This window comes from Papio anubis, chromosome 12 (assembly GCF_008728515.1).
Source record: "Papio anubis isolate 15944 chromosome 12, Panubis1.0, whole genome shotgun sequence".
Lineage (NCBI taxonomy): Eukaryota > Metazoa > Chordata > Mammalia > Primates > Cercopithecidae > Papio > Papio anubis.
Window position 1 is genome coordinate 115,403,911 of NC_044987.1, and position 20,004 is coordinate 115,423,914.

The window sequence follows — 20,004 nt, forward strand, 5'->3', positions numbered from 1 at the left end:
CTACAATGGGGTTTCACCCTGTTGGCCAGGCTAGTCTCGAACTCCTGTCCTCAAATGATCTGCCCACCTTGGCCTCCCAAAGTGCTGGGATTACAGGCATGAGCTACCGTGCCTGGCAATTATTGGAGTCTTTAAAAACACAGTCATGGGCCTTCTTTGCTGGTACCTCCAGCACATGCTCACTGTATCTATAGGAGAGCCAGATTCGAAACATCAATATCAGAACAAACTTAGGAGATAAGGTGTCTTTCAGACAAGGACACAGAGGCTCTGTCTGGGAGGTTGAGGGGCTTGCCCAAAGCCATGCGGTCAGTAAGATGGCAGACCTGACATGACTGACACACCCTCCTTCTGGGCAGTTTGTGTCCTTTGGGCTCAGTCTGGTTTAAGATCACAGATTTGACTTAGACTGCCAGCACACCGAAACCAGTGTCACCATTTATTTTCCGCCGGTGTCTTTGGGCAAATCCATTTTTCCCTTCTCTGTAAAGTGAAGACTTTTTTTTTTTTTTTTTTTTTTTTGAGACAGTCTCTCTCTGTCACCCAGGCTAGAGCGCAGTGGCGCCCTCTTGGCTCACTGCAACCTCCGCCTCCCAGGTTCAAGCAATTCTCCTGCCTCAGCCTTCTGAGTAGCTGGGATTACAGGTGTGCGCCTCCACGCCCAGCTAATTTTTGTACTTTTAGTAGAGAGGGGGTTTCACCATGTTGGCCAGACTGGTCTTGAACTCCTTACCTCAAGTGATCTGCCTGCCTCAGCCTCCCAAAGTGCTGGAATTACAAGCTTGAGCCCTCACACCCAGCCCTCTTTTTTTTTTTTTTGAATCAGCATCTAGCTCTGTCGCCCAGGCTGGAGTGCAGTGGTGAGATTGCGACTCACTGCAGCCTTGAACACCCTGGCTCAAGTAGTCCTCCCACCTTGGACTCTCAAAGTGCTGGAATTACAAGCATGCCTAGGCGCCTGGCCAGGTGGAAACATTAGTCACTGGTGCTCCAGGAAGGTTGTCAGGCAGCGCTGAGCAGTAATGTGTCCTACTCACCTGCTGTTTATGCAGCACCAGGCCGCTTCTAAGAACTTTACCTGTTTCAGCTCACTGAATCCTCACAACACCCATTGTACAGAAGAGGAAACTGAGGCAGCGAGTGGTTAAGTGACTTCTCCGAGGTCACACAGCTAGGAAATGGTGGCAACAGTAAGAGCCCACGAAGAGCTGCGGTTGGTAGTTCACTCTGGACAGCCCTCCCGTGAACCGTCCCTTTACTGGCACTTGTTGCTGGGGACCTTCGTTGTCCTCTCCCTCCCTGGGCCAGGTGTGTCCTGGAGGGCAGGGAAGCGTCTTGGCACGCGGGTGCGCGCCGCCCCCTCGACCTCCTGGGCTCCCTGAACCTCGCAGGACCCCGGAAACCGGCAACTTCGAGCCCCGCCCCAGCTCCTGGCGGCGGGGGCGCACCGCGGGCGTCGGGCGGGGCGGCCCAGCAGGTAAAAGCTGCGCGGTCGCAGGCTCGGCACTCACAGCTCTGATGGCTCCGATGGCACTGACGGCCATGGCGCGTTCGAGCCTCCCGCTGGCGCTGGGCCTGGCCCTGGTCGCATTCTGCCTCCTGGCGCTGCCCCGCGACGCCCGGGCCCGGCCGCAGGAGCGCATGGTCGGAGAACGCCAGGACCTGTCGCCCGACGACCCGCAGGTGCAGAAGGCGGCGCAGGCGGCCGTGGCCAGTTACAACATGGGCAGCAACAGCCTCTACTACTTCCGAGACACGCACATTATCAAGGCACAGAGCCAGGTGCGGCGGGCGGGGTGCTGGCAGGGGATACTGGCCCAGGCGGGGAGGCCACAGGCACTGCCCGGGCTTGCATGGAGGGGGCCCGAAAGCGCTACCGGGATATTTTCATGCAATATTTAAAAAATCGAATTAATGCCAAAACTCCACAATGGGCAGCCATCTAAATTTCAAGGAAAGACATCATTCAATCCTGTATTGCATGCACTACCTGCCTTCCTGGCTTGCCTGGTCCTAGTCTCTGCCCTGATGGGGTAGATCGGGGAGAAGGGAAGGCAGATGGGGACAGTGGGCAGTTCCCCAGGTGGGGCATGTCTGATGTCTGCCCAGGCTGCTGGTGGGGCTCAGCCTCCAGGCCTCTCCTCCCTCCACACCCACCAGAACTTCCACCACCCCGGACCCCAGGTCTGAATCATCCCTTCCCCCTCTCTCCCCACCTGAGTGCCTGGGGGCAACAGGAGAATATGCTGGGAGGTGAGAAGTGAGGATCAAGGGTCAAGACCCCCGACCTGCCCCTACCCTATGTCCCCAGCTGGTGGCCGGCATCAAGTACTTCCTGACGATGGAGATGGGGAGCACAGACTGCCGCAAGACCAGGGTCGCTGGAGACCACGTGGACCTCACCACCTGCCCCCTTGCAGCAGGGGCGCAGCAGGAGGTAACAGCTGGGCTTCTCCAGCCCCAGCCCTCCCCAGAGCCTCAGGCACTCAGGTTGTCCAGCCTGAACTGGTTTGGCTGGACATGCAGATGTCCAGATGTCTGGCTGAACCTGTCGGCCTTCTGGATGAGTCAGCCTCTGGGCCAAGATGGGGTGCAGAAAGGAAGCTGGGGCTTCCTTGGGGAATGGAGAAGTTGGCTACCAAGATCTGGAGTCTAGTCCCGGCCATGTGGCTTGACATCCGTTGGGTCAGTGATTGCCCTTTTCTTGCCCTGGATTGGCCTGGCAGGCAGAGGGCTGGCTATTGGGAGGAGACAGGTCGAGGCTGGGCTCACCCCTCCTTCTCCCCTATATTCTCTCTACAGAAGCTGCGCTGTGACTTTGAGGTCCTTGTGGTTCCCTGGCAGAACTCCTCTCAGCTCCTAAAGCACAACTGTGTGCAGGTGTGATAAGTCCCTGAGGGCGAAGGCCATTTGTTTTGGGGCCACGGTGGAGGGTACTTCAGGTCCATGGGCCGTATCTGTCACAATAAATGGCCAGTGCTGCTTCTTGCATTGGTTTCTTCTCAGTGCTTCACTTCTGCCCCCATCCCCCACCCCCACTTCTGGCAGCTCCCAGCTCCCGCGCCCAAGCTGAGAGGTCACCCTGCCACCTGCAGCAGAGCTGCTGCTGTCCCAGCCCAGACAGTGCTGAAGGTGCAGGGCTGAGCCTCCAAATGTGGAGCCCTCCAAACACCCCAGCATCACAGGCAGAGAGAAACAAACCTTGGAGCCCCCACACATAGCCAGAGACTCCCGATATTCTCAGAGGTAAGGGGTGGGGGCAGACTCACAGAGCGGGGGCGATGCCCGGAGACAAGAACAGGGCCGGCTGCCTGGGAGCACTCCGAGGAGGAGTCTGTGCTCTGCTCCTGCTCAGCCCCAGGAGGAGCTCATGGGTGGCATGTGGGGCTTCAAGCAGGCAGTGTCCTCACCCAGGACGCTGAGCTCCCGGCCTGTAAGATTCCTCCACCTGCATGTGGCCCAATGATGGCAGAGTCCCTGCAGGCCAAGAGACCATGAGGGCTAGGACAGTGCTTCTCAGTCCAGGCTGTGGGCTCCACACCACAAGGACGCCTCTCATGCCTTGCCCTGGGCAAGATGCCTGAAAGGGGCTAGACTGGGAGCCCTAGAGGGACAGAGCTTGTCTGCCACCCACAGGAGGGGTGAGGGGACAGATTCAATGTAATGTCATTTAAAGAAAACAGCATCGTGGCTGGGTGCAGTGGCTCATGCCTGTAATCCCAGCACTTTGGGAGGCTGAGGAGGGTGGATCACCTGAGGTCAGGGGTTCAAGACCAGCCTGGCCAACGTGGTGAAACCTCGTCTCAACTAAGAATACAAAAATTATCTGGGTGTGGTGGCAGGCCCCTGTAATCTCAGCTATTCGGGAGGCTGAGGCAGGAGAATCTCTTGAATCCAGGAGGCAGAGGTTGCATTGAGCCCAGATTGCGCCACTGCACTCCAGTCTGGGAGACAGAGCAAGACTCCATCTCAAAAAAGAAAGCGGCATTGCAACATTTGCACACCTGAATGTGTGGCTGCAATTCATACTCCCCCATACATATACACACGCATACACCCAAAGCACAACACACCAGACATACACACACAGACACCCACAGCACACACTCAGATGCTGGCAGATATCACATGCATACCCAGAGAAACACAGCCTAGCAACTCATGAGCACACAAGCAACACACCCTAGAGAAACAACCTGGAGATGTACACACAAAACCCAAACACAACCCAAGGACCCACGTGCCACACCCAGAGGTGTTCCTCAGATGCACCAGCACACACCCACACTTGGGATATGGGCCTTGGGGGTGCTAGGTGTCGGTACCATCAGGCCCAGGCAGGCAGCACCGCAGTGGCTGTGGAGAGCATCCCACGGCCCTTCCTTTCTGACAAGGCCTCACACCCTGCTTGTGCCTGCCTAGTCCCCTGCCCAAGGCTAGGGCCTAATGAGCAGCAGCCCCAGCTCCCAGGCCCTGCCATCTGCCTTCGGAGCCCATATTGGGATAGGGACGAGGAAACAGGAAGTAGATCCTGGGTCCCACCTGGGAGTGAGAAGCTGAGGGGTGGCATTTGACAGGAGCTGGGGACCCGGGAGACGACATCCAGCCCTGTTTCTGCTCAAGCTTGTCAGATGTGGCAGCTCAGACAGCCCAGGGTGTGTGGGGGGCCTGCTGCTTAGAAGGGCTCCCATCTGCCACCAAGCAGGGGCTCCCAGCATTGGGCAGGCAGGGGGTGGGGGGCAGGAAATGCCTGCTGAATGAATGTGTGAGGTGTGAGGTGGTGGAGAGAAGCAAGGCCCAGAGACACCTGCCCGGTGACCTCCCTGCCCCTGGCATCTGTGCCCAAATCCCATATGGCATTTCCTCCACACAGTCTATTCCTGGGTCCTGGGCCAGCCAGTGCCTTCAGCCAGACCAGGAAAGAGGTGCTTATTCTGTCCTGGGGCCCTGGAAGCTACAGCACTGACTGGTCTGGCCCAGAGATGGGAGGGTTGGCAAAAAACTATTGCCCTTCAGCTCCCGCTCCTGACTCCCTCTGGCCTGAACTGCACCCTGGATTCACCTCTACTAGAGGTGAGATGGCTATTGTAGATAATGGAAAACCCTCCACTCAAGGAGAGACCCCTGGGGCCAGGGCAAGGCTTGCACTTTACTCAGTGCTAGGTTTCCAGCACCCAGCATAAGCCAGTGTCCCACTGTCACCCCCAGCCATGGGGACAGGGGCTCTGGACATCCAGCCTAGGCTCAGGCTATCAGTCCGGAGGTCATCTAAGTCCTAGAGCAGGCTGTGGGGCGCAGCCTTCAGCCTCATTCCCTGCTTCCCTCTCCCAGCAGCAAGGTCCTCCACACATCCCTGCCCGCCCCTTGCCCTGAGGCCAGAAGGACTTGAGAAGCCCCGACTCCACCTCCCCTCAGTGGGCTCTAGAGTCTGACCCCAGGAAGGGCAGGATATGACAATGACCTCTGACCTCTGGGTTCATGACATCCCCATCTGGTTGGTGCTCTTCTCCTGGAGCTGAGGGTCCTGGCAGGATTGAGTTCCCGGGCTCTGAGTCCCCATTCCTGGAGCCCATTGGGCCCCCAGGCCCTGGCAACCCTGGGGTGTTCAGGCCTATTCTTTTTCTCATGACTCTTGGGCCAGATGGGCCTTCCTCCCCAAAGCAGGGTTACTGCCTCCTCGGCTCTCCCGGCACCACCGACACCTGAGCTCAGCCCACGTTCTGCCTCACCCCTCCAGCTGCTGTTAATGCCCTGCTGGGCTGAGTTAGCATGCGGGCCCTGGTAGGGCTGGAGGGAATCAAGAGCAGCCCCTTTCATAGCGAGCACCGGCTCACACTCGTTCGTGAATGTGCACCAATTCCCTTCCCTGCGCCTTGGCCTAGCCAGTGAGGACATGGAGCCTCCTGGGGTTTAAAAACTCTATTGGGGCCCCCGCTCTGCAGGGCCTGGACAATCCTTCCAGCAGATTTGGGGATCCGTCCCAGTGCACCCAGGTGGGCAGACTGCCAGGGGTTGAAGTCTGTATCTGGTGTCCTCCTGGGGTCACTGCCTGAAGTCCTCTTCTCCAGCCTGCAGGGGTTAGTGGGGCATGGGTGGGTGAATGAACCAGCCTCTGCCCTCTCCGATCCCCATGGGGCTGTTACTTGGGGACACTTCTGGCTACAAGCCCCTCGCCAGCACCTTCCCGCTCCTGCCTGGTTCACCTCAAATGTGGTGTCCACAATCTCATCGATGACAGCTGCCTGGGAGCGGAACTTCTGCTGCTGCTGCTCCACGCTTGCCACCAGCTGCAGGTAATGGAACAGGAGCTGCTGTTGCCTGCGGGTGATGGGTGGGGGTCGCAGAGATGGGCTGGGTTGACCTGCTGGCTGGGCCTACTGGACCCCAGAAGCACCCAGAGGCTCTTCTTGCCTGCCTCCTCCCCACAAAATTTATATGACTGCAGACCTTTATTTCCAGGAGGTCTCCTTTTCCAGATATGAGAAAGTGCCCAAGTCTGCCTGTAGCGTAGAGGCTTCTGGCTTTGTTTATCTTCCTAACCACCCATCCCTCCACCCACCCATTGATCTGCCCCATTCCTCCCCATACGCCCACTCAACCGTCTGTCCATCCATCCACCCACTTTATCCAGTCACTCACCATCTGGCCCTCTAGCCACTCACAACTCACCTCCCCCTCCATCCACCTGCTCTTCCCTGTAGCCACCCCCCACCCACCCATTAACACCTTCACCATGCAGTGTAGTCAGTCATCCACCTGTCCATCCACCCACTCATGCGCCCACTACATTACTCATTGTCCCATTCACACCCTCCCGGCCATCTTGTCAACTATTCATCAAAGAACACTGGAAACAATGAACACAGCAAGGTGCTCTGAGGAGCTGGAGATGAACAAGAGACAGCTTGGCCTCAGAGGAGATGGAGATTAACGAGAGACAGCTTGCCCTCAGAGCCAGACAGCTGCTGACACCTTGAGATGTGAAGTTGGGTTCTGAGGGGCCCAGAGGAGGGAAACCTTGCCCGGTGCTGGGGGCCTGGAAAGACTTCTGGAGGCAGCGTCAATGAGCCGAGTTTGAAAGATAAGTGAGAGGCCAGGCGCGGTGGCTCACGCCTGTAATCCCATCACTTTGTGAGGTCGAGACAGGCGGATCATTTGAGGTCAGGAGTTCGAGACCAGCCTGGCCAACATGGTGAAACACTGCCTCTACTGAAAAAAACCACGCACAAATAGCCGGGCGTCGTGGCATGCACCTGTAATCCCAGCTACTCGGGAGGGTGAGGTGGGAGAATAGCTTGAACCCAGGAGGCAGAGGTTGCAGTGAGCCTAGATTACACCACTGCACTCCAGCCTGGGTGACAGAGTTCCCAGATGTCCTGGCCCAGCTGGCCACTCAAGTGGACAGGAATGGAGGTTGAGCATCTGGCTTCCAGGCCTTGATCTAAGCTGTTCCTCCAACTACCTCATTATCCCTCCACTTGGCTGAAGTCTACTCAGCCTCCACGGCCCAATACAGGGCTTTAGAGGTGGGGTCCTCATGGGCAGGGGCTGAGTCTGTGTCCTCTTTGGGTCCCTGGAGCCCTCACAGGGCCCAGACCTCACAAAGGTTGGGGATGGTTCTGGGGTGAAGGAATGGGTGGAATCTCTGCTGCTGGGATTAGCCAGGTGGCACACACACCTCTGGGCGTGCAGAAGCCACTCAGGGTCTCCACATTGCACCCACAGGCTCATCCGCAAGCCTCAGCACTCCATCCCGTTCTAGAGGGGCAGGCAATGTCCCTTTCCCTCCCAACCCTCCAGCCAGGCCCCCAGGCCTCACCCTTACACCCCAGGCCTCACTCCCTTCCTGTCTCCTCACTTCTCAGTCATGGTCCCAAACTTTTTCTCAATGAGCTGCTTCAGCATGGTGCCTTCACTCGCCACCTCTTTGGGCTCTGGATGTAGAGAAAGAAGGGTGAGGTCAAGGCCTGGATTTGGAGAAGAGGCAGAGGAACCCCATGTGTCAGGAAGATAAGGGCTAATGGAGCTTCTGTACAGGCTGCTCCAGGAGGTTGCTTCCCCGGGCGTGCCGCATGATGCAGTTCCCTTTGTTTGCTCGTCCAGCACCCACCCCACTTCTGGAAGAAGTACCCCAATTTTCCTGAGGAACAAATCACTTCTACCCCCTTTTAGTCCAAGTCCTCTGGCTGAGGTTAGCCCCATCCCCCAGCTTCAAGGACAGGTAACTTAGGCCTAGCCAATTAGAACGTATTTTTTCTTTTCTTCTTTTTTTTTTTTTTTTTTTTGTGTGTGTGAGACAGAGTCTTGCTCTGTCGCCTTGGCTCACTGCAACCTCTGCCTCCCGGGTTCCAGTGATTCTCCCACCTCAGCCTCCCGAGTAGCTGTGATTACAGGAGCCCACCACCACGCCCAGCTAATTTTTGTACTTTCAGTAGAGACGGGGTTTCACCATGTTGGCCAGGCTGGTCTCAAACTACTGACTTCAGGTGATCCGCCTGCCTCGGCCTCCCAAAGTGCTGGGATTACAGGCGTGAGCCACCATGCCCGGCCCCTAGTAGGTCTTTTAAGATTTGACAAGCACAGTCAGGTGTGGTGGCTCACATCTGTAATCTCAGCACTCTGGGAGGCTGAGGTGGGAGGATCATCTGAGGTCAGGAATTCAAGTTTGAGACCAGCCTGGCCAACATGGTGAAAACCCACCTCTACTAAAAAAACAAACAAAAAGTTAGGTGAGTGTGCTGGCGCATGCCTGCAGTCTCAGCTACTCAGGAGGCTGAGATGGAAGGATTGCTTGAGCCTGGGAAGCCGAGGTTGCAGTGAGCAGAGATTGCAGCACCACACTCCAGCCTGCGCCACAGAGCAAGACTCCATCTCAAAAAAACAAACAAACAAACAAACAAAAAAACCACAACGATTTGACAAGCAGTTTAAATGGCTTTGGGAGGATTGTCCTAGAGTCCTCTGGACTAAAGTCCTCCTGAGTCTCAAATTCTAAAACTCTAAAACTGAGTCTGGAATTCTGTATCTGTGGAGGGAGGTTAGGGGGATGGAGAGACTGGCCTCCACTGGCAGGTGAGGCCAGGGCGGGCTGAGCTGGTACCTGCGGCTCTGAGCTCCGTCAGTGAGTCTTCCAGCAGCTTCTCTTGGATCCTGGCGGCCCTCTGGGAAGAAGAGGCCTCAGATCTGTCAGAGTCCCAGGCCTGCTCAACCCTGGAGCCCCATGGCCTTACTCCTCCAGCTTCCTGATCTGGTCCACCTGTCCCACCCCACTTGGTACCTCCTGCTTCATTTTCTCGAGGCCTTTGAACAGCGCCATCTGGAAGCTATCCACCAGGACAGTAATCACCAGGCTGGAGAAGGGGACAGGAGTGTGCCCTCAGTGAAGAGGCCAGAGGAGAGGGGCACCCTGTACTTCCTGTGGGTTCAGTGTGGCACGACCAGGGTGAGAGGGCTGGGGTGAGGGTCCCAGGGGGAGGAGGAAGCACGGGTGGTGCTGGGCAGCACAGCAGGGGCGAGTCCTCACTTGAGGAAGATGAAGTACTGGATGATGATGTAAATTATGAGGATGGGAATGATGTACCAGGCGCCTAGGGGGAGCAGGCCAGAGGGCACAGTCAGGCTGTGCTTGCCACCCCCAACCACGACCTGCTCCCTCCCCACACTCTGACATGCAGGCATCAGAAGCCCCACTTTGCCGATGGGGTCACCAAGCCCTGGCCGGTCCACCCCCCCAATCCCTTGCCCTCCCTGCCGCCTGGGGCCTGCTCTACCCTGGGCACGGCTGTCTATGTAGATGAGGGACCAGTCATCCAGCGTGAGCAAGGTGAAGAGGGTGAAGATGGTGGTGAGGATGTTCTGGAAGCGCTTGGGGTCAGATTTGCGGAACAGTGCTCGGAGGACCGCGGAGAAGAGCACTGGCTGTTCAGGGCCAAACTGGGCTCTCAGTCCTATCCCTGTCCCAGCACCCCTCCTCCTGCCCCATCCCTGCTCCCCGCACCCCTTTCACTGCAACCCCTCAGGCCCCCACCCCAGCCCCTGCAGCACCAGGATACAGAGGCAGGTAAACATGAGGATGAGGATGGCTGCGATGGATGGCAAGGACTGGCCCAGGGTCCCTGTCACTTCCTGGACGCTGGTCAGGAATCTGTGGGCAGAAATGGAGCGGGGGCAGAGTCATCAGTGGGGCAGGGGGGTGTTTGTGCCTAGCAGCCACAGCTGGCGCTGAAGGCAGGAGGCTCCTGACTTGCTGGTGACTTGGGTGAGTCCTGGCCCCTCTCTGGAAAAATGAAGGGGCTGATTCCAGTGCATGGCAGGAGGCAGAAGCAGGCTGGGGTCAGCAGCCTCCGGCGCCCCCATCCCTTGAGCAGGTCACAGTGGATTTCTTGGGGGACCCGGTCTGTGTCCCCTCTTCCTTTGGAGTCCCCACCCCAGGTGGGAGCCGTGGCCACTGACCTGAGCCTCCGCAGGACCCGGATGGCCCTCAGCGCTCGCAGGCTCTTGAAGACCTTGAGGATTCGGAAGAGGCTTTGGTGGTAGATGGCGAAGGAGTGGGTCTGCATCAGCAAGAAGTCCAGCACGGCCATGGCCATGATGAAGAAGTCTGAGGGCACAGGGTTCCTGAGCCTGGCGGGCTCCCAACACCAGCGCTCCCTTCCCCACCGTTCTCTCATCCTGAGCCTCCCTGAGACTAAACACACACGGCCTGGCCCCAGCCCCACCCACCCAAATTGTTCCAGAAGTCATAGAAGTACGAGAGACCCAGGGTGATGATCTTGAGCAGGGCTTCCACCACGTAGATGCAGAAGAATATGGAGTCCAAGGCCATGAAGTACCACTCTGCAGGGACACAGGAACGCGTTCAGAGCTGTCCCGAGCACCCAGTGTCCTCTCTCTCCTTAGCATGAGCCTCATACAAGCCCAGGTTCCCAGGCTCTCCCCGGCTCTATCTAAGCAGCTCCACGACTTCACTACTGCTCTGTGTCTCAGTTTTCTTGTCTTTAAAATGGGTTTAATTGTGTCCGGGAGCAATGGTGCACGCCTGTAATCCCAGCACTTCGGGTGGGTGAGGCGGGCAGATCACCTTAGGTCAGGAGTTTGAGACCAGCCTGGCCAACATGGTGAAACCCTGTTTCTACCAAAAATACAAAAATTAGCTGGGCGTGGTGGCGGGCACCTGTAGTCCCAGCTACTTGGGAGACTGAGGCAGGAGAATCACTGGAACCCGGGAGGCAGAGGTTGTAGTGAACCGAGATCACGCCACTGTACTCCAACCTGGGCAAAAGAGCGAGACTCCGTCTAAAATAAAATAGGGATAACTGAAGTCCATTCGATAAAGTTGTGAGAATTAAATGCATGAACACAAGCGAAGTGCTTAGACTGGAGCCTGAGACAACGAGCCGGGCAGCTCCTGTCCTTCACCCTGCTCCATGACATTAGAGGGCCCAGCCTTCCCTGGCCTTCCACCCTCACCCCTCCAGCGCCTTCCACCCTCGCCCCTCCAGGGCCTTCCACCCTCGCCCCTCCAGGGCCTTCTCGGGTTCCCGGCCCTTCCCGCGAAGCTCAGGCTGCAGGCGCCCGGCCGCCCTCAGTCGCACATTTGGAGCAGATGCGTTCCCTAGTGGCTGCGGCGCGAACAGCACCGCCTCCCGCCTAGCTGGTCCTTCTGTCTCGGGCTGGCTGACCTCAGCGGAGTCTTTACGAGACGCTCTCTAAACGCTGGGCAATGCCATCTACTTCCCAGGGGTGAGGATCTAGTGAGCTGAGTCCTGTGAACCGCCCGGCACTGGATCAGGCCCACGGAGGTCCTGGAACAGCATCGGTGGCTTCTCCATGGGAACAGGGCTCCCTGGCTCTTACCGCCCCGGATCTCGACTTCAGCGAAAGTCTGGGCCACCAGCATGAAGGTGTTGAGGCAGACGACGACGAAGATGAAGGTTTCAAAGGCCAGGGATTGGGTCAGCTTCCGGATCATTTCCCGGAAGCCCTGAATGAGGAAGGTTAGCTTTTCCCACAGCCACTGCAAGAGATTAGTAGAGTGTCCCTTCTTGTGGGTCCGCTGGAGCCGGCCGGCTGAAAGGAACAGGGCCAGAAAGTCAAGTGTGTGCAAGTGGGGGACACGAGGTCCCGGGCACCCCCCAGCCTGGCTCAGCGTCCATAGTCACTCCCACCTGCTTGCTGGCCCTCCGCCTCCGGGGTTCAAGGAATTCTCGTGCCTCAGTCTCCCAAGTAGCTGGGACTACAGGTGCCTGCCCCACACCCAGCTAATTCTTGTATTTTTGGTATAAACAGGGTTTCACCAGGTTGGCCAGGCTGGTCTCGAACTCCTGGCCTCCACGGCTTCCACCACATAGACGCAGAAGAATATGGAGTCCAAGGTTATGAAGTACCACTCTGCAGGGACACAGGAGTGCGCTCAGGGCTGTCCCCAGCACCCAGGGTCCTCTCTCTCCTCAGCATGAGCCTCACACAAGCCTGGATTCCCAGGCTCTCCCCGGCTCTACCTAAGCAGCTGCGTGACTTCACTACTGCTCTGTGTCTCCGTTTTCTTGTCTTTAAAATGGGGATAATTGTGACCAGAAGTAATGGCTCGCACCTGGAGCTCACTCCTGGAGACCAGGAGTTCGAGACCACCCTGGCCAATAAATCCCCAACAGGCTGGTCCTGTGCCTTCTGTGGCAGGGGCCAGCCTGTTGGGGATTTGGAGTTGGCTTCTGGGGATCCTGAGGGCTCCCACTCCTGTGTCTCCATGCCTTTCTTTGCTCACGTGGCAACTTACACATGGAAAACCCAACCTCCTCATCACCCCATCCTCTTGGTGCACTTATCCTCTCCCTTTAAGGTCCTGATGAAATGTTCCCTCCTCTGGGTTGCCTTTCCCATCCCCATTTAATAACACACTTGCCCCTGTCTGCTTGTTCCTGAGACTGTTGTCATGTTTTATTTGTTGTTGTTTTCTGAGATGGAGTCTCGCTCTGTTGCCCAGGCTGGAGTGCAGTGTCGTGATCTTGGCTCACTATAACTTCTGCCTCCCAGCTTCAAGTTATTCTCCTGCCTCACCCTCCTGTGTAGCTGGGATTACAGGCACACACCACCACACCTGGCTAATTTTTGTATTTTTTTGGTAGAGACAAGGTTTCGCCATATTGACCAGGCTGGTCTCCAACTCCTAAACAATCTGCCCACCTCAGCCTCCCAAAGTGTTGGGATTACAGGTGTGAGCCACCGCGCCCGGCCTATTTGTTTTTTTTTTTTTTCTTATGGAGTCTTGCTCTGTCACCCAGGCTGGAGTGCAGTGGCATGATCTCGGCTCACTGCAACCTCTGCCTCCTGAGTTCAAGCAATTCTCCTGCCTCAACCTCCCGAGTAGCTGGGATTACAGGCACGCACCACCATGCCTGGCCAATTTTTGTCTTTTTTTTGGTAGAGACGGGATCTCACCATGTTGGCCAGGCTGGTCTCGAACTCCTGACCTCAAGTGATCCGCCTGTCTCGGCCTCCCGAAGTGCTGAGATTACAGGTGTGAGTCACCACGCCTGGCCTGTTGTCACGTTTATTGAACTACTAGGAAGAAGGTTCGGTGGAGTGAGAGCTAAAGCCCATGGTCCCTCCTTGCCCTCCAATAAGGCCCTCATTCAGGCATTAGCTCCTAATCTCTGTCCTCAAGCAGCTCACAGTTGAGTGGGAGAAATCTGGACAGATAGGATCCACCATGGTCAATGTTCTGAGGACGGCAGGCCCGGAGCACAGGATGATCTGTGGTCGGCTAAGTGACCACCCCCAGTCTTGGGCCCCTCGAGGGCAGCGACTGTGTTGAATTTTTCCCTGTGCTGCCATGGTGCAGGCAGGTCACACACCCACACTGAATGAGTGTCAATGTTTGACTGGTGGACATACGAATAAAGAAGGCAGTGACTGAATGAACAAACACCTCATGGCCTAAAGAAGTGCATAATTCAAAAAATAAAAGATGGGACCATGAACAGTCAGGAGAATGAATAGCCAATGGGGGACATATGCAGGAGGTTCAGGCCTTATGATCTGTGGAAGGTCAGTGCGGGCCCGAGATCAGGTCTGGAACCTGTGCCAGGCAGCAGAGTTGGCATGGGGGACCCAGCAAAGACTCACTTTTGCGTCTCCGAAACTGCCCCTCTTCTTTGCCCCAGTCTTCTGAATCTTTGGTGGAGGTATCCCAGGGATGAACTTTTTTGGACCTCTGGGCGGCACGTGAGTGGCTGACAGACCGAGTCATGCTGTGGGCCGAGCCCCGTGGGTGTGCCATAGGAGGGGGGAAGGCTCCTGTATGAGAAGCAGCAGGGCCGGAGGCGTCATGAACCAGGCTCCAGGACGTTTGTGGGATGGAGAGCTGGGAAGTGCTCTGGACGTAGTCCCTGGACTGGTAGTCGCCATAGAGGTGACTGGAATGATGCGTACTGTGGTGGTCTCGGTGCCGGTGGGTCCGGTGGTGGTACTGTGTGTGGTGGGAATGCTCACTATGGGGGTACTCGCTGTGATGGTCAGATATCCCATGCTGGTAGGACCCCACAGAGGAATTAGGGGAAAGGATCTGTCCGTGATGAGAAGGCCTTCTATGCTGGTGGGCTTCGTGATGATGCGACCTGCCATGGTGGTGGCTTTGGTGGTGGGTGGACCAGCCATGGTGGGAGACTTGGTGATGCTGGGACTCGTCGTGTTGGAGCCCGCTAAGGTAGGAAGCCTCGCTGTGGTGGAAGGACTCACTGTAGGGATTGGCTCCATGGGGCAGGTAGGACCCACCATGGTAGGAAGCCTCGCTGGGGTGGTGGGGCACGCCAGAGGAATAGTGGGATAAATTCTCACCGAGATATTGGCGTCTGCCATGGTGAGACGCCTTACGGTAGTGGGAGTCATTCTGCTGATGGAACCCACTGTATTGGGACCCGTCATGATGCCTTCTGCCAGCACGGTGGAGCTCATTAAGGTAGTCCTCACCGTAGGAATGGTGGGAGGGGACAGCGCCTTGAGAGGGAGCCAGGCCAAAGCCTGTGGGGCCGTGGGCTCTGCCATGATTCCACGCCTCACTGTGGTGTTGAGATTGGTGGATGTGGGAGGAGAAGGCTTGGTCGTGGAAGTCTTCGAACTCCGGAGGGTGGTGAGATTCACCACGTCGCTGAGGCACGCCATGATGGTGGAGAGCTCCGCTGTGGCCTGGCCTGTGGTGTGGGGGTGATGAGTGGGAGCGAAAGAACGTATCTGTGTTATTGGTGTCTGCCTCATTCTGAGCCTTTTCAGGCACTGAGTTTTGATCCATGACTGTGCTGGGAACTCTGGAGCGAACAGAACTCCAGACCTGGGCCCAACAGGCCCCGCCTGGATTTCCCTTCCTTCCTGAGCCGAGCTCAGTGCAGACTGTGGCCCTGGGCTTCCAGAAAGGCCTGACTATTCTCGTGGAACTCCCCCCTCTATGATGTCACCAGCAGGCCAGGGCCTCATTCCCAAATGTCTCTTCCTGGACTACAGTTCAGAATCAAGAATTATTGTGTCAAACTCCTTCATTGTAAATGAGGAAACCGAGGTCAAGAAAAGGGAAGGACTGGACCTAGGGGACCCCACAGGTCACTGGCAAAGCTGGACCAAGAAGTCTATGGGGCACCATGGCTTCATCAGCTGCTCTAGCCCTGTTATTGGAAAGAAAATGGTCCAAGTGGTCCAGTCTCCAGTCCCATCTAGAGGTCAGTTGGCTCTGGGGTGAAGACTGCCTGACTCCCTCCTAAATAAGTGTGTGACCTTGGGCTTGTTGCTGAACTTTCCCATGCCTCGGTTTCTTCCTCTGTAAAATGGGAATAAGAACACCTAGCCCACAGGATCAAAAAAGTTAAGATATGTAAACCTTATATTAACAGCATAATACATAGTTTTTGTTGTTGTTGTTTGTTTATTTCTTACTTTATTTTTGAGAAGGAGTCTCGTTCTGTCGCCCAGGCTGGAGTGCAGCGGCACGATCCCGACTCACTGCAACCTCCGCCTCCCAGGTTCACGCCATTTTCCTGCCTCAGCCTCCCAAGTAGCTGGGACTACAGACGCCCGCCACCATGCCCGGCTAACTTTTTGTATTTTTAGTAGAGACAGGGTTTCACCGTGTTAGCCAGGATGGTCTTGATCTCCTGACCTTGTGATCCGCCCGCCTCGCCCTTCCAAAGTGCTGGAATTACAGGCATGAGCCACCACACCCGGCCTATTTTTTTTTTTTTTTTTTTTTTTTTGAGACAGTCTCACTCTGTCACCCAGGCTGGAGTGTAGCGGCACGATCTCCACTCACAGCAATCTCTGCCTCCCGCGTTCAAGTGATCCTCCTGCCTTAGCCCCCTGAGTAGATGGGATTACAGGCACCCACCACTATACCCCACCCTGGCTAATTTTTTTTTTTTTGAGACAGAGTCTCACTCTGTCACTAGGCTGGAGTGCAGGGGCGCAATCTCCCTCACTGCAATCTCTGCCTCCCGGGTTCAGGCAATTCTCCTGCCTCAGCTTTCCTAGCAGCTGGGACTACAGGTGCGCACCACACCCAGCTAATTTTTGTATTTGTAGTAGAGACGGGATTTCACCATGTTGACGAGGCTGCTCTCGAACTCGTGACCTCAAATGATCCACCCACCTCGTGCTCCCTAAGTGCTGGGATTTCAGTTGTGAGCCACCATGCCTGGCCAATACATGTTAATTGGCATTATTGTTCTCTTCTTGATCCTGGAAACCTCCTGTTAGGGTTATTACCAAAATAAAACTATCAGCCATCATTTATTGAGGACTGCTTTATACACATTTTCTTTTCTTTTTTTCTTTTTTTTTTTTTTTGAGACAGAGTCTTGCTCTGTCGCCTAGGGTGGAGTGCAGTGGCATGGTCTCAGCTCACAGCAACCTCCACCTCCTGAATTCAAGAAATTCTCTTGCCTCAGCCTCCCAAGTAGCTGAAATTACAGGCGTGCACCACTACGCCCAGCTAATTTCTTTTGTATTTCTAGTAAAGATGGGGTTTCACTCTGTTGGTCAGGCTGTTCTCGAACTCTTGACCTCAAACAATCTGCCCACCTCGACATCCCAAAGTGCTGGGATTACTGGCCTGTGCCACCGAGCCCGGCCCATACACATTTAATTTAATCCTCACAATAGCCCCACATGGTGGATATTGTTTATCCCCATTTGACAGACAAAGGTGCTGTGGCTCAGAGAGTATAAATGAGTTGCTTGATGAATGAAAACTTACCATCAGTGCTATCTTACTCCAAGTCTGTATCCGTAACCTTCATGCTTTCCTGTGTTCCTCCTGGGAATCCACCGCAGAGCTTGCCCTGTAGGCTGAATTCATTGTGCACAGCGCAGCTCTTCTGGAAGCTTATGGGTGTCAGCTTCTTGAATGCTTGGTCAGAGCCATGTCCATAGCGGCTACTGGCTTCCCAGCGATGAAAGAGACATGGCTCCTGTTTTAAGGAGCTCACTATCTGTTGCCAGCAGCAGACAAAGAAACAATTTGTGTGGGCCGGGCGTGGTGGCTCACACCTGTAATCCCAGCACTTTGGGGGGCCAAGGCAGATGGATCAGCTGAGCTCAGGAGTTTGAGACCAGCCTGGGCAACATGGTGAAACTCTGTCTCTACTAAAATACAAAAAAAATAAGCTGGATGTGGTGGTGTGCGCCTGTAGTCCCAGCTACTTGGGAGGCTGAGGCACGAGAATTGCTTGAGCCCAGGAGGCGGAGGTTGCAGTGAGCCGAGATCACACCATTGCATTCCAGCCTGGGTGACAGAGTGAGATCTTGTCTCACAAAAAAAAAAAAAAAAAAAAAAGGAAAAAGAAAGAAAAGCAGGACTGTGTTCATTCAGTTGAGTCTTTCTCATTTTTTAACATGACATCAGGAAGTCTGTTGATAGTATGTGAGCACGCATGGCCTGGGGAGGAGGTTGAGGCTGATGATATCGTCCTTGCTCTACTGAATTCCCTCCCCAACCTCCCTTTATGCACCAGCAACTGACTTATGGGAACAAACAAAACTCAACTGGTGTGACAGAAAATCAGAGGAAAATTTCCTTCTAAAGAAAGAATTTGTAAGTGCTGTGACTCAGCTGCTTCCCTGCTACTTTGCTGTTGATGTAAACATGATAAAACATGAATTAGGCAGGTTAGTATTATAGTAAAAAAAAATTTTTTTTTTTTTGAGACAGTCTTACACTGTTGGCCAGGCTGGAGTGCAGTGGCGTAATCTTGGCTCACTGCAACCTCTGCCTCCCAGGCTCAAGCAATTCTTCTGCCTCAGCCTCCCAAGTAGCTGGGATTACAGGCGCCTAGCACTGCACTTGGCACATTTTTGTATTTTTAGTAGAGATGGGGTTTCACCATGTTGGCCAGGCTGGTCTCAAATTTCTGACCTTAGGTGATCCTCCTGCCTCGACCTCCCAAAGTGCTGAGATTACAGATGTGAGCCACCGTGCCCAGCCCAAATAGATATTTTTTAAAATGGCACATTTACTTGTCAAGTGGCTGTGATTTGCAGTTAGACACGTAGCAATGGCTCCAGCAAAATGGAAAAGAACCTAACTACAATTAGGTTGTAACTCTTTATCACTAACCAACCTTACCAGATTTGTCCATGGACCTAGGCCTAGAATTCTCCCCTTTCATTTCACAGCCCATGTTTTAAAAAACCCCACGTTAACCCGTCAGACTCATTTGTAAAACACAGAGGCTAATAAGGTATAAAACAGAAGGGCAGGACAGATGACTAAACAAGAAACTTGCAAAAAATGTGAAATCCTCACAATTAAATGTACTATAATAGGCCAGGCACAGTGGCTCCCACCTGTAATCCCAGAACTTTGGGAGACCAAGGAGGGAGGATCACTTGAGGCTAAGAGTTCAAAACCAGCCTGGAAAACAGAGAAAGACCCTCTCTATAAAAAATTTAAAAATTAGCCGAGCACAGTGGCATGCTATGGTCCCATCTACTCCAGAGGCTGAGGCAGGAGGATCACTTGAGTCCAAGAGGCTGAGGCTATAGTGAGCCGTGATAACTCCACTGCCTTGGTGACAGAGCAAGACCTTGTCTATTTAAAAAAAAAAAAAAAAAAGAGAAAAAGAAAAAAGGCCAAGCATGGTGGCTCACACTTGTAGTCTCAGCACTTTGGGAGGCCAAGAAGGATGGATCACCTGACGTCAGGAGTTTGAGACCAGCCTAGCCAACATGCTGAAACCCCGTCTCTAATAAAAATACAAAAATTTGCCAGGTGTGGTGGCAGGCGCCTGTAATCCCAGCTACTTGAGAGGCTGAGGCAGGAGAATCGCTTGAACCCAGGAGGTGGAGGTTGCAGTGACCTGAGATCACGCCACTGTACTCCAGCCTCGGCAACAAGAGCGAAACTCCGTCTCAAAAAAAAAAAAAGAAAAAGAAAGAAAGAAAGAAAAGACTCTATCCTGAGAGAGAACAGCAACCTCACATATTGACGACATGATCTCTGATACTGAACAGGATTTTATTTTTGTTTTCTTTTTTTTTTTTTTTTGAGACGGAGTCTGGCTCTGTCGCCCGGGCTGGAGTGCAGTGGCCGGATCTCAGCTCACTGCAAGCTCCGCCTCCCAGGTTTATGCCATTCTCCTGCTTCAGCCTCCGAGTAGCTGGGACTACAGGCGCCCGCCACCTCGCCCGGCTAGTATTTTGTATTTTTTTAGTAGAGACGGGGTTTCACCGTGTTAGCCAGGATGGTCTCGATCTCCTGACCTCGTGATCCGCCCGTCTCGGTCTCCCAAAGTGCTGGGATTACAGGCTTGAGCCACCGCGCCCGGCCTATTTTTGTTTTCTTGATAATAAACTGAAAAACGACTTGATCTTTTTTTTTTTTTGAGAGGGAGTCTCGCTCTGTCGCCCAGGCTAGAGTGCAGTGGCGCGATCTCGGCTCACTGCAAGCTCCACCTCCCGGGTTCACGCCATTCTCTTGCCTCAGCCTCCCGAGTAGGTGGGACTACAGGCACCCACCACTGTGCC

General features: G+C 54.8%; 2 protein-coding genes across 4 annotated transcripts; one reads left to right on the forward strand and one right to left on the reverse strand.

Moving 5' to 3' along the window:
- The first annotated feature begins 877 nt into the window (after window positions 1–877).
- Window positions 878–2,991, forward strand: CST6 (cystatin E/M). The gene is made up of 3 exons (XM_003909539.5): window positions 878–1,782; window positions 2,312–2,437; window positions 2,803–2,991. The coding sequence occupies exons 1-3, from the start codon at window positions 1,519–1,521 to the stop codon at window positions 2,884–2,886; spliced, it is 474 nt and encodes a 157-aa protein (XP_003909588.1). The 5' UTR covers window positions 878–1,518; the 3' UTR covers window positions 2,887–2,991.
- Window positions 2,992–5,904: 2,913 nt separating this feature from the next.
- Window positions 5,905–15,898, reverse strand: CATSPER1 (cation channel sperm associated 1). 3 transcript variants are annotated; one of them, XR_637101.3, is made up of 12 exons: window positions 14,125–15,898; window positions 11,857–12,069; window positions 10,723–10,836; window positions 10,453–10,600; window positions 10,053–10,144; window positions 9,771–9,914; window positions 9,524–9,587; window positions 9,278–9,350; window positions 9,101–9,161; window positions 7,820–7,934; window positions 6,204–6,318; window positions 5,905–6,069 (listed from the first exon to the last, which is right to left on the reverse strand). XR_637101.3 is itself a non-coding variant. In XM_003909534.4 (12 exons), the coding sequence occupies exons 1-12, from the start codon at window positions 15,284–15,286 to the stop codon at window positions 6,043–6,045; spliced, it is 2,289 nt and encodes a 762-aa protein (XP_003909583.2). In that variant the 5' UTR covers window positions 15,287–15,898; the 3' UTR covers window positions 5,905–6,042. The 3 variants fall into 3 exon arrangements, 1 of the variants encoding a protein (XP_003909583.2); XM_003909534.4 differs by having other exon boundaries at window positions 7,859–7,934; XR_637102.3 differs by lacking the exons at window positions 5,905–6,069; window positions 6,204–6,318; window positions 7,820–7,934; window positions 9,524–9,587 and having other exon boundaries at window positions 9,144–9,161.
- Between the last annotated feature and the right edge of the window lie 4,106 nt (window positions 15,899–20,004).